The 13,549-nt window shown below is 43.3% G+C and overlaps 1 protein-coding gene across 1 annotated transcript; it reads right to left on the reverse strand.

Moving 5' to 3' along the window:
* Nucleotides 1-3,874: 3,874 nt before the first annotated feature.
* LOC141656076 (uncharacterized) lies at nucleotides 3,875-4,687 on the reverse strand. Its single transcript, XM_074463008.1, has one exon. The coding sequence runs from the start codon at nucleotides 4,520-4,522 to the stop codon at nucleotides 3,989-3,991; it is 534 nt and encodes a 177-aa protein (XP_074319109.1). The 5' UTR covers nucleotides 4,523-4,687; the 3' UTR covers nucleotides 3,875-3,988.
* Nucleotides 4,688-13,549: the final 8,862 nt, after the last annotated feature.

The following is a 13,549-nucleotide window of genomic DNA, read 5'->3' on the forward strand; positions in this document are numbered from 1 at the left end:
CGAAAACAAAACAAGACGGAAAAATAAGTTTTCAAAAAAAAAGGAAAAAAAACGGACGGTCCGGGCTGGACGAAGAACATTTTCGTCCAAGGCCTGGACCAGACAAAAATATTTTTCGTCCATAGCCCACACTGGACGAAGAATATTTTCGTCTGGTCCAGGCTTTGGACGAAAATGTTCTTCGTCTAGCCCAGACGATCCGCTTTTTTCCCCTTTTTTTTGAAAAAAATTCGATTCAAATGTTACAATTCGACTAAATCCGTCTCAAATCAAGGCATCTATCCTAATTCCGTCTACAATAAAGGCATCTATCCTAATTCCGTCACAAACATACAAACTAAGTAATATTAAAAAAAAAATTACTAAAGAACACATACCTTGTTGAATGTTTGAATTTGATGAGGGAAATGATGTGGTTGAGAACGGTGTTTTTGTTGCTATGTGAGTCGGTTTTTTTTTTTTTTTTTAAGTTTTAAGTGTGAAAGGGTGATTTTTGAAGAATATGAAAAATATATGGGGGAGTGTGAGGGAGGGGTAGTTTAAGAAGTTCATTAATAATTGTCCATGATAATTAGTAATTTGTCGACGATCTTTAGCAGCTAGGTTTGCATTATCCTCTCCAGCATTAAGCGGCCCCTCAATCAAAGCCCGAAGACAACTAGAAGGGTGCCACACATCGGTCCAAAGCCCAATAACGTGGCCATCTCCTAGAGTCTAAGAGAGGCTAATTGTTGTTAGTATTGCCACTTTTATTACACCACTTTTGTTATTTTTATTACTGCAGCCGTTATTATTTTTAAGTAATTTTTGTTACTTTCACTATTACCGCATTAATATTGATAATTTCACAACTCCCGTTGTTACTTCTATTAATTTCACTACTCCCGCTCGCTACTGCTAATATTATTACTTTGACTATTCAAATGAGTGATTACTATCACATTACTATATATCCAATGTTACTACAATTCTTTTCACTACCAAAAGAATTACTTTCACTATATAGGCATTCAATTTTAAGAGGCTTATATATTTATGCTTATATATCTATATAAATATATTACATGTATACATTAAATCAAATAGAATTAATTATGGAATATTATATATTTTTTTGAAAATCTAGCTTAATTTATTTAACTTTTTTTTTTTTTTGGTGAAATGTAAGTATATATAAATCACGAAAAAAACTGGTTCCAAATACAAGAGATTAGCCCACTCAAACTGAGTGGAATAGCCTCCAACTGATCACGGCCCAAAGCCTTACAATAACCCAAAGGACAACAAAAAGAAATAGAGAAATCTCAGACCAACAAAAACATATCCTCATGTCGTCATCTTCAACCTCAGACTTCCCCAAATCGATTTCACTTCCTATCTTTCAACAACTCCAGCCAGCGACGATCCCCGTCCCCAGCCTTGGTGAGCTTCATTCCTCGCATTCTAGATTTGATTTCCTCAACTATATCACGAGCTACAGCTTTCGGGGTAAGTAATTTAAGTTCAAACTTACTTAAATTCCTTTGTCGCCAAATATGATACATGGTAGCATTGATAATAGCGTTGATCACATCCTGTCGCAGAGAGGATCCCTGCATGTTCAATCTCCAAGTCAATAAATCCCGAGAGGGAAGATGAATCCGAACCCAGGAGCTGATGATATCCAGTATAGCGGTGCTATATTCACATTGGAAGAAGAGATGTTCATTATTTTCGGTTCCATTTTCACAAATGATACAGGTATCATTCTCACTGATCCCTAATTTATTTAACTTTTAATATTTCCAAAATATAACATACTTATATTATATTTGTGTGTGTTAAATAATTACTCCCTCCTATTCACTAACATCTTCCATATTTCCTAAAGCGGAAAATTCACAAAAATCTTCCACTTTTCTTATTTGTCTATCATTTGTGGTTGATATAACATGTAACCCCAAATTCTCTCTCCTACTCTTATTTTCCTCCACAAATTACCACTCCATTAAATATTGGTCCAAAACAAATGTGGAAGATCATATTTAATAGGAGGGAGTAAAATCTTTATACTAATTAATACCATAAGTAGGGAATGTTTATTTTAAGGAAAATCACCATATTTCGGTGTTCTCTAAATTTATATTTCAACGAAAACTACATAATATTTACATTGAAGTTTTTTGCTCAGGTCTATCATATATGTCACATCACTATCGATTTAAAACTACATGGTATAATTAATTTGTATAGATTTATTTAATTACATTGAAGTCCCTTGGATTCTGGTATATATACAATATTAGTATTGGTGCCTAACCCCGCCCGGGCTATATTTATTTATCATTAAAATTTATTTTCAATTAAAAAAACTTATTTTAAAGTTGGATAACTCATAAATTTATCATTATATATTTTTCTATGACATATCTTAAAATTACGATGAAATAAATTATGAGACACATATACTACTCCCGCTATTAATATTTTACTTAAATCAATTGGTTAGCTAATTGTTCATATATATATATATATATATATATATATATATATATATATATATATATATATATATATATATATATATATATATATATATATATATATATATACAAAGTACTTTATTTTGATTACCTGGTCAACAAGGCCTGTTCCACTGAGGCCGAGACAAAAGTCTTAAAACCCACCACTTCTAAGTATGACACGAGGACGAGCCTCCCTCAGTGTACCAGGGCCCGTGGCAAACTGACACCAAGAGACTTCTACTTAGAAGGTTTAGAGCATCTACAATAGAGAGTATGTTATCTTCCTCTTAATTTCTCTCTTTCCTTCTATTTTTTGACACCTCATTTTCTCTTTCATTCATCTCATTTCTCACCATCACCATCCTCTTCCATTATTTTTCCTCACAATAGAGAGAATCCTCTTATATTACATCTTACTCCCTCCTATTCAGAATAACTGTCCCATTTGCTATTTTCGTCTATTCACATAACTGTCCCATTTGCCATATTTGGACATGTTTTTTGACTTTCCTACCCTTGGCTCTTTTCTTTATTTACCACTCCTAAACCATCATATTCAATACTTTTCATTATTTAACTCCTATATTCTTACACCTATACAATACTTTTCATTATTTTACCTCCATTCCTTAATTTTCGTGCCATTGTCGAAATGGGATAGTTTTCCGAATAGGAGGGAGTATACTTTAAATAATCTCTAAAATTTTAAAAAACAAAAAAAATAAAAGCATTGTTTTATAAAAGACGACAAATAGTGATTGGTCGGTAGGCACTAGGGCCAAGGTAAGTTTTCCTCTAGTTTCCTCTAAAACTAGAGGAAGTAAGCAACTTCCTCTTGCTAAGAGGACATGTAAAATGTGCCTCACAATAGAGAGAATGTCCTCTTAAGGAAAGAGACTGTTAAGAGGACCTCACATCCTCTCTATTGTGGATGCTCTTAATACTTGTTGAGAAACCTCAAACTCGGAAACACTTATGCGAGCATCTACTCCACGCCCCCCAAAACACACAATATAGCATTCCGACCCAAACTCATCCACCTTTGAATCAAACCCCGACTATACTAAATGACCGATGGTTCTATTTAAATCACCAACAGTGAAAGCCAGTAGTCTTGTACATCAACAGAGAAACTCATTTCTAATCTCACTTAATACATGTAATTAGCTTGGTCTCAATGTAAAATGGTAAAGTGGTTATGTATGGAAACCTATGAAATTCATCCTGGGTGAACTTTAGGTTCATTTGTAGGCAAAAAGGTAATCCTGCCCGTATCTCAGGCCGTTTTCTCGTATTGTAATCCGTATTAGTTTTGTGGTTCACTTGATTTTGATTGTCATCTGTTTGTATGGAAAAATACAACAATATATAGAGTACAATTGTATGTGTTTTAAATCAAACTAAATACTAATGAAATGCAACTACAAATCTTTATTGTAAAACCGTTTTACATGTAATAGTATAAAACTTTATCCTGGTCGAAATTAAGGTAAATCTGTACGCAGAAAGCTAAACAAGACAAAATCTCGAACCCTTCCCTTGATAATGAAATACTTCCTCAAAACACCTTCCCTTGCAAACCCAACCTTCTCCAAGACTTTCATTGACCCTACATTTTCCACATCGACAAAAGCCTCAATTCTCTCCAACTCCGGCCGTTCCTCAAAAGTGGTCGACACCAACGTCTTGACAGCCCACGTAGCGATTCCTTTCCCCCAATACTGTGACCCCAACACATATCCCACCTCACATCTGCACCTATCATTCCCTTGATTGAAATTAAGTAAAATAGCACCAATTGCCCTGTTATTTAGACAAATTACTTTGAAATATGGATGGGTTATGAGTTTTTGGTTTATGTACTCTATTGCTTCCTCTTTTGACTTGAAGGCATCCCAGCTGCAAAATATTGGCACCCGTTCGTCGGATGCCCATACCATAAAATCGTCGAGGTCACCAACCGGATCAAATGATCGGATTGTGAGCTTAGAGCATAATTCTTGATATTGGCTCGACATTTTGATTATTTGTTGGGTCTAAATTGTAAACCATAGCATTTTACCGTGTACTTTATATAGTATGTTTTGTTCGCAAGTTAAGAAGATGCACAGAAGTATCAGTTGATTAGCTGTCGATCACGATCCACGACTTGAGCATCAAGGAATTATAAACAATTGATGTTGTTAGCCTTGTTGCATTATTATTATTATCATCATATTACATGAATTATACAGCAGCCTTGGTTGACTATATACTGTCACAGTGTAACTCAGCCTTTATTGCGCAACGGCTTCTTTTAAGTGAATCGCCGGTTTCATTTAAGTGTAGTGGGGATTCAGCCAAAGTCAAGTAGACTCGAGTCGCTAAAACATGGGTAAGGGAGTGTGGAGTCCACGCCCACATAAAAGAATCGCCAGTTTCATTTAAGTGTAGTGGGGATTCAATCAAAATCAAGTAGACTCGAGTCGCTAAAACGTGGGTAAGGGAGTGTGGAGTCCACGCCCACATAAAAGATTATCGAGTTTGCGGTTTTGGACAAGTTGATATTGCGTTGGTTAAAAACTTGTCCAAAAGGTGTCTTTTGTTAATTATTTTCCTTAAGGGTACATGTATATACATCTATATATATACTTCGTACAAGATTGTGCATGGATAATCAAATGAGAAACTCAGAATTTTCGACTTTGCGAGAACAACAAATTACACAATTTCATTTGTATTATTCTCTCGATTCTATTTGCCAAGAACGAGAGGGAATCGATAGTCTTATCCTGCGAGAGATTTCGTGCAACTCGAGGCAAATGTAATGGTCAAAATACTCTTTAAAAAAAGCGATTCGTGATTCTATTGTTATCCAAGTTTATCATTTGTCGTTGGCGGTCCCGGAATATTTCCAACAGATCTGGGATTCGGATATACGGTTTTAATTGAGAATTGCAATTTACTCTTACTAATAAATAAGTATTAATTATGTAGATTGTACTAAAACTATTAACATGGAGACATGGAGTAATATGGTTGGATTGCATGTATTGAAACATTTTACGTTACAGTTGACAAAAATTCGTTACAATATGTTGGAACAAGTGGAGATACGATAGAGATCAATTCCCTATATACTAAATGAATAGGAAAAATTCAAAAATTTTCCCACCTAAAATATTTCACCTATTTTAAAATAATCTCTTATTTTCTTTTATATTTCAATATAGTTCCCTATTTAAGATTTGATTCTAGGTTTTTTGTTGATAAAATTTTTGTTATAACTTGTAGCTAAAAGATATGCTATTAAAAAAGTTAGACAACAATATCATTAAATGTATAAAAAAAACTTTTTTTTTATATACACATTTCATGTTATTTGTACTTAAATTGTTTTTTTCTCTCAAATCAAAATACAATGATGAAAAACGTTAAAAAAATAATGAATTGTCAATTTACACTTTATAAATATAGTTGATGGGGCATATTCTGCACCGCTGACCAAGTCAACATATTGAGCAAGGTCAAAGATATCCACAGCAAGTCAACGGCTTAGGCGACCTAGCCGTCGACCCATCGGCTGTCGGCTGGTCTCGGCATGGCAACTTGCCGGTGGGGCACATACCCGCGTACTCATATCCAAGACCCCTCGGCGGTGAGTCAACAGGGCCCGCCGGCCTGCCATAGGTCCCTCGGCCGAGGGGTAGATCAGTCTTTCCACCTGCTAGCCACTTGGCCACTTGGCCACTACGTGACAAAAGGTGAAAGTCTATAAATACTCCTCAACCTTCATTGAGGAAAGGATCCACAACTTAACCTAAGAAACACTATTCATCTGGTATAATCTTCCTTATCTCTCTACAACATACATTTAGCCAAGGAACAACTTATCCCCTAAGTTACTGACTTGAGCGTCGGAGTGAGTACGCTTGGCACAAAGCCAAGCCCTCGGTTCGTTCATTGTTGCGGAGAGAGGAGAGAGGAACGATAAAGACAAGAAGGATTCAACCAAGGACATCATTCTACAAGCAACGGGTGGTAACGAATATCGCTCTGCGGAATTACACCCGGAACAATTGGCGCCGTCTGTGGGGAAAACGCTACTAGAAGCTAGTCACATTCATTCCCAAACAAAAAAAAAACACAAAAACCCACCCAAAAAGCTAAGAAGATGTCGAAACAACAAGACGCAATCGTGACCGACGAAACCGCATTCTACCAAGATGATACCTTCAACAATTAGGAGTCGTGCGGCCCTCCACCGGCGGAGTAATCCAACCGGAGTTCGGGATGCCAATAATACGGACACGCCGCCGCTAACAACCAGTCACCATCATGGGACATGTGGTTGACATAGCAAAAACGAAAATGGTCCTGGACCTAATTAGTAATACGCCCGCTCACACTCACACGCCGACAAGAGCGGCGGAAACCGTCCAGGAGACCAGGGGCCCAAAATGTGACTCAGAAATTTGAACGGAGCACTAGGAGAAGCCGACCCGTCAAGTCGCTGGGAGCCCAAAGTAGGCGTGGTAGACCTAAGTCCTTCCCGCGCTCATGGGAGGACAGCGTCCCCGCAACACGAACGAGGCTTACCCCAAAGGAACCGGAGGAGTCCGACTCAGCAGAGTTGGAGAAGAAGTCCGAGTCGAAGAAGGAGTCCTTCCCGCTACGAGGAGAGGAGCCGAATTAGGAATGCGAGGAGCCGATCGCCGCGTGTCGTTCGACACGTGGTCGACCCCCTCAACGCCTACGTCCTAGAAGTCCAGGTGCCAACTAAGCTCAAGTTGCCACCCCTATCATACAAAGGAGATAGTGACCCACCCGACCACGCTGAGGCTTTCGAGTCTTACATGTCGGTATGGGAGCAGCCCGATGAGGTCTGGTGCCGAGTTTTCCCAACAACTTTGCATGGGATGGCTCAAAGTTGGTACAAAGGGCTTCCCGACGGCTCGGTATACTATTACGCCGACCTAAGAGACGCCTTTCTAGCCCAGTACTCTTGCAACAAGAGAAGGGCCGTGGAGACATCGGACCTCCTAACTATCAAACAGGAGGGGGGCGAGTCTCTACGAAGCTATGTGAAGAGGTTCGATGGAAAGGTCCAGCAGATTCGAGAAATTAATCCCGAATCGGCGGCCTTGGCGGATGAAGGGCCTCCCAAGGGGAGACTTAAAAAATGAGCTCATCAAGTGCGGAGGCCTGAGCTTGGATGCCGCCAGGAGGATGGCCGACCAGGCCATCAAGGTAGAAGACTATCACAAGACCTGGGTAGGCCCCAGCGAGGCCGAGCACTCCGAAAAGAAGAGTCCACAAGAGGGACCTAAAAGTGGGAGACCTAGTCCTAAGGAAGTCGGCTGCCACCAACAAAGGAAATATTCATGGTAAACTGACGGCCAACTGGGAGGGTCCCTACAAGGTGGTTTAAGAGATGAGGCCGGGCACATACCGGCTGACAGACATGGGAGGTGTGCCTTTGATGAGCCATTGGAACACCGATAACTTAAGGAAATACTTTGTATAGCGGCGGAGGTGTGGGGTAATATCCGTATAAGACCCTTTAAATTTAGGACTATAACGTAAATTTAACATGTGAAATATGGTCATAAACGAAATACAACAATGAAACGATAAAGATTAAGAATCAACCTCGGGTCCTTTTAAGTGCGGCGTAAAGAACAGAAATCAACAGAGATTTCCTCCTAATTGTTGCACCCAAGACCGTCTGAGACTATGCCCTTGTGCTAGAAATGCTTTCTAATTGACTTGCAATATTGAGAAAGCTCTTGTGAGGTTTTTACGATGTGAGATCTAGGAATTTCAGAGAAAGTTGCACTGAAACCCTAATTGTTTTTTACTAATGATGATTAGGTTAAGCAAGAGGAGAAGCTCTCCTTTTGTTCTCCTAATCTCGGCAAAACCGAGAGGGGCCTTGGGAAGTGGGCTTCCACTTCCTTTTAGAATTAGCTCATGGTCCTGGTTCAGAAATCGCTAAAATGTATATGACGCGGTTTTGTTATAAATCGTCATCGGTTATCGGTTATTAAAGCATCAACTAATAATACGGATTAGTTGAAACATTAATACATGTCCGACAAAGACGATATTGTATAATTATATTCAATATACATTTAATTAAATATAAAACGCTTATATTCAATTTACGAATTAACTGCTTAATTCGCCTTAGCCATTATTATTTAATCCGTATTAAATAACATATCTCAACATCACATTTTGACTTATTATTAGTCAAATAACTCGGACTAACTGGTTAGTCAATTTTTGGCATCTACATGACAGTATTTTCATACCGTCACATCTCTCAAACGTATCCTATAGGTGTGACTTTTAGGGACCAGTTGATCACCGCCATCTGTATGACAATAACGTCAAACTTATCTAGCAAGCCAACCGTTATTGATAAACGTGGATCAACTGATAATAATACCAAAAGTATGCCCTTTGATCCTTTTAGAGATTTATAAGTCCTTGCACTAACTGTTAAGGACACCAACCCCAACAGGAGGTGTCCAACCCCTTGTGGACACCCCAACGCACGATCATGACAAGCAAATGAATCACCCAAGTTTTCCATCAGAGTGTTTGTCCCCTCCACAAAATTGCCACCAGGCTGGCACTCAAAGAGAAGAATTGCTATCGAGCCATAACCCCGATTACCTCGGCCTTAGCCGAGAGCGACGGGGACACAATGACCGATACGCTAGAAGAATTGCTATCGAGCCATAACCCCGATTACCTCGGCCTTAGCCGAGAGCGACGGGGACACAATGACCGATACGCTAGAAGAATTGCTATCGAGCCATAACCCCGATTACCTCGGCCTTAGCCGAAAGCGACGGGGACACAATGACCGATACGCTAGAAGAATTGCTATCGAGCCATAACCCCGATTACCTCGGCCTTAGCCGAGAGCGACTGGGACACAATGACCGATACGCTAGAAGAATTGCTATCGAGCCATAACCCCGATTACCTCGGCCTTAGCCGAGAGCGACGGGGACACAATGACCGATACGCTAGAAGAATTGCTATCGAGCCATAACCCCGATTACCTCGGCCTTAGCCGAGAGCGACGGGGACACAATGACCGATACGCTAGAAGAATTGCTATCGAGCCATAACCCCGATTACCTCGGCCTTAGCCGAGAGCGACGGGGACACAATGACCGATACGCTAGAAGAATTGCTATCGAGCCATAACCCCGATTACCTCGGCCTTAGCCGAGAGCGACTGGGACACAATGACCGATACGCTAGAAGAATTGCTATCGAGCCATAACCCCGATTACCTCGGCCTTAGCCGAGAGCGACGGGGACACAATGACCGATATGCTAGAAGAATTGCTATCGAGCCATAACCCCGATTACCTCGGCCTTAGCCGAGAGCGACGGGGACACAATGACCGATACGCTAGAAGAATTGCTATCGCGCCATAACCCCGATTACCTCGGCCTTAGCCGAGAGCGACGGGGACACAATGACCGATACGCTAAAAGAAATGATAAAGACGTTACGCAGTTGAGATATGCATTCTAACCGACTCGGCCATGCCGACGGTAAAAACGAAGGCACTCGATTAATAACGCAAGAAAATAAGTAAAGGTTCGTGATCAAAGTCCCGGCCAAGCCGAGGACCGAAAAGATAAAACTTTATTGAAAATGATTGCAAGGAGAGTACAGACGACGGCCGTCCCCATAAGGATAGCCTAAACTCTACCTACCAAAGCTTTACAAAAAGCTAGGAAACAAAAAAAAACAAAAGGTTACAGACTTGGGATTTGAAGCGCCAAAAGATGGCAGGGAGAGAAGGCTCAATAATTGGCCCCCGAACAGCTAAAGCTATCCGAGACGCCGAGTGAGTCTGGTGACGACCGCCCGTCTCCCTATGCCTGTTGCTGCCCTCCATCAGCAGCAGCAGCATCCTCGGTGGCCGGCTCAGAAGAGGGCTCGACATTTTCAAGTGCCTTTAGCCTGTCACCCTCCTTCACCTTTGCATCATAGGCCGCCTTGGCCTCAGCAATCTGAGCCGCCTTCGCCGCCTCCGCCTTCTCCGCGCCGCCCTCCGCAAATCGGCCATCTCGTCCAAAAGCTGGTCAAATTTATCCCACGGGAAAGAGCCCTCGGGGACGAGCCTTCTTATTGCCTCCCTGGTCGCCTCCTCGGCCTGGTCCCGGAATTGGGCGCACATTTTAGGGAGAAGATCATCTTGAAGCATTGCAATATCCTTCCCCTTTTGAGCAAGGGCACTGCGCGTCCCCGAGCGCCTCCGCTGGTTGTGGAACAGATCCTTCCACTTTTCCCCCTTGGCAACCACGGCGTCATAAGCATCCTTGTACCTGTCCCGCTCCTCCATCATCTTGGCAGTGGCGGCATCAGCTTCCTCAACCTTGGCCCTCTCGGCCGCTAGCAACTTCTCAGTTTCTTCCACGCGCTTCTTGGCAGCGAAGAGAGATCCACTTAGCCTTCCCGGCTTCCCCCTTGCGGCGAGAGGTCAAGTTTAAGCTTTGCGATCAGTGGCGCAGCTTGGGCCATGGTTTTCTCCTGCTCCGTGATGTAGGAGCCGGCTTGTTGGGTCCACTTCCCCACCTCTTATACAATTTCACACCCTCTCGCCACAAGCTCGGAGGCGAGAATTTCTTTGGGGTGAGGAGTCAACGATGACATTTCACACCCGCCTTCTCAATAGCCTTCTCAGTCGCTTCCCTATTTGCCGTTCGGTGAGAGAGCGGCACCGCCGAAGGAGGATCTACAAAAATTTACACAGAGCATCCATGTCACCATGCATTGACACATCGAAAGCCGGTCATCCGGGATGTCCAACGAACCAGCCTAAATCCGAACCACAAGTTAGATCCGTACCGCCCCGACCCTCTTCGTTCGAGGGCCGGTGAGTCTTTCTCCCCGACGAACGATGGAAGCGGACGGAGGCTCTTTTCTCTTCTTCGGAGGAGAAAGGACCTTAGCAACGGTCACCGCCCCATCAGCGATTTCGATGACCTCCACGAGCTCCCCGAACCACTTTGGGGTCAAAGAGGTAGCCGGCCCGGACGCCGCCGCCAACCTGGACGCCGCTTTCTTTGTTCTCTTTGGCACGCCCCCGAGAACCCTTGCTTGGGCGTCGCCGATCCGGTGACTTGACTCCTTATCCATGAGCTCGTTGGGAGACGGTCTACGATCACGCAAGTCGGCCCGTAGGATGCTTTGTCTAACGACCTTCCCCGTCCTTGTCAAGCCCTAACCTCTGCAAGGTCCTCTCGCATGCATCCCCGGCCAAACCGGTCTGCAAGAAATCAAACAAGAGTTACATAAAAGAAGTAAAACAAAGCTCTAAAACAAGAGCATAACAGGCAAAGATGGGCCTCACACCGACCCCACTCACCCTGGCCGAGGGCCGGTATGAGGCCGACGTGGCGGCGCAGCTCATCTGAAGAATGATCTCGAGTCGGGGCGAGCCATCCCTTCTCGGATCAAACAACAAGCATCGCCCGCTTCTCATCCTCGGTAAGAGGGACCATCGAAGCGTCCATTTTAACTTTACCCCGGGCGGTACACTCCTCATACTCTTCCCGGTTCTCACACCGCAAGTAAACAGCGGGCTCGGAAAGACCGAGGCGGGGTAGTCCTCCAAAGACTGAACATACACCCATCGCCGTTGCCGTCTTTGCAAGAAGTAAGTTTGGACACGGAGACGATTTAGCCGGCTCCGCCGCACGCTATACCAACCCACTTTACCAAACGATTGACGGCCGTAGATGATGAAGGCGGCGGAATAAGTTGACTGTCGGATCTCCCCTAAAAAGACAGAGCCACACAAAGCCAACTATCGTCCTCATGGCCAGCGGATGTAGTTGGGCCACAACGACGTTCATAGCTTTGATGATGGCCATGACGTATTTATTCGAGAGGAAACCGCACCCATACTCCAGTGCACGATGTACACGCCGGTGTGACCCGGTGGAGGGCAACAGACCGCCTGACCCTTCTTAGGGATAACGATCTTGTACCCCTCACCGAAGGAGAAATGGCCTCCGAAAAATGTTTCGCCGGAACAACTGGCGAACTTATGGGACCAAGCACGGTCAAGACCAGTCGTGCAGGGCTCGCCATGATCCGGGATAGACAGCCTCCTACCATCGAAGGAGTCCCCTCATCCTCATCAAAGATCGTCATCCTCATCCTCCCATTCCTCCAAAATTGGTGGATCGACTACTGGAGAAGGAGACCTAGGGCCCCCAAACCTTATCGGGATGGCGTCTAGTATCCCCTCCCCATCAAGACGCGACGGGGAACCCCCGCCGCAGAAGTGCTAGTCCCGGCGTCGTGAAAGACATAATAGCAATAATTATTTAACAAAATAAAAAGTGAAGAAATTTGTTTTACCTTGAAGAAAAACACTCGCCGGAGTAACAACTCTGAGAAATAGAAGACAAAGAAGCCTTTGAAAGTTTAGAGAGAAAAAATTTTGGAGAATGAAATTGGTGGCCAATTTCACGGAATAACTGCCCTATTTATAGGGAAAAGCCCATAAAGAAGGACCAATCAGCGAACAGCCCATGAAGCGTCAACCAATCAGCGTGCGGACACGTGTCGGACATGCAACCACGGGATGTCAATCGTTGCAACGATCGAACGTCAATCAATGCAACAGTGACCAAGCGTCTTCAACACGCCCATTCGTATCTCTCCGCCTATCCACCTTCCTCAACAAATTCCCAAGCATCTGTTCTCCGCCGGCCACATGATCAACCAAGCTAAGTAGCGCCGGTCGGGGCAATCAAAAACAACCGCTCTCTCAACCCCGGTCTCGGCCAGCGTCACTTTCTTTTCCACATCGGATGCCCTTTACGCATCCATGCGGAGAGGGGATATGGTACGGCCTAAGAAAAGACCAGGCCGAGGTAAAAGAAGCCGCCATGAAGAAGCCGATCTGAAAAATTTTTTACAAATTACTTGCGCAGAATATACGCTCAAACGTACATCGGAGCCCATACCACGTCATAGACTACGGCTGGGGCAAATTGATGGGGCATATTCGCAC

This window comes from Silene latifolia, chromosome 5, assembly GCF_048544455.1.
Source record: "Silene latifolia isolate original U9 population chromosome 5, ASM4854445v1, whole genome shotgun sequence".
In the NCBI taxonomy this organism is placed as follows: domain Eukaryota; kingdom Viridiplantae; phylum Streptophyta; class Magnoliopsida; order Caryophyllales; family Caryophyllaceae; genus Silene; species Silene latifolia.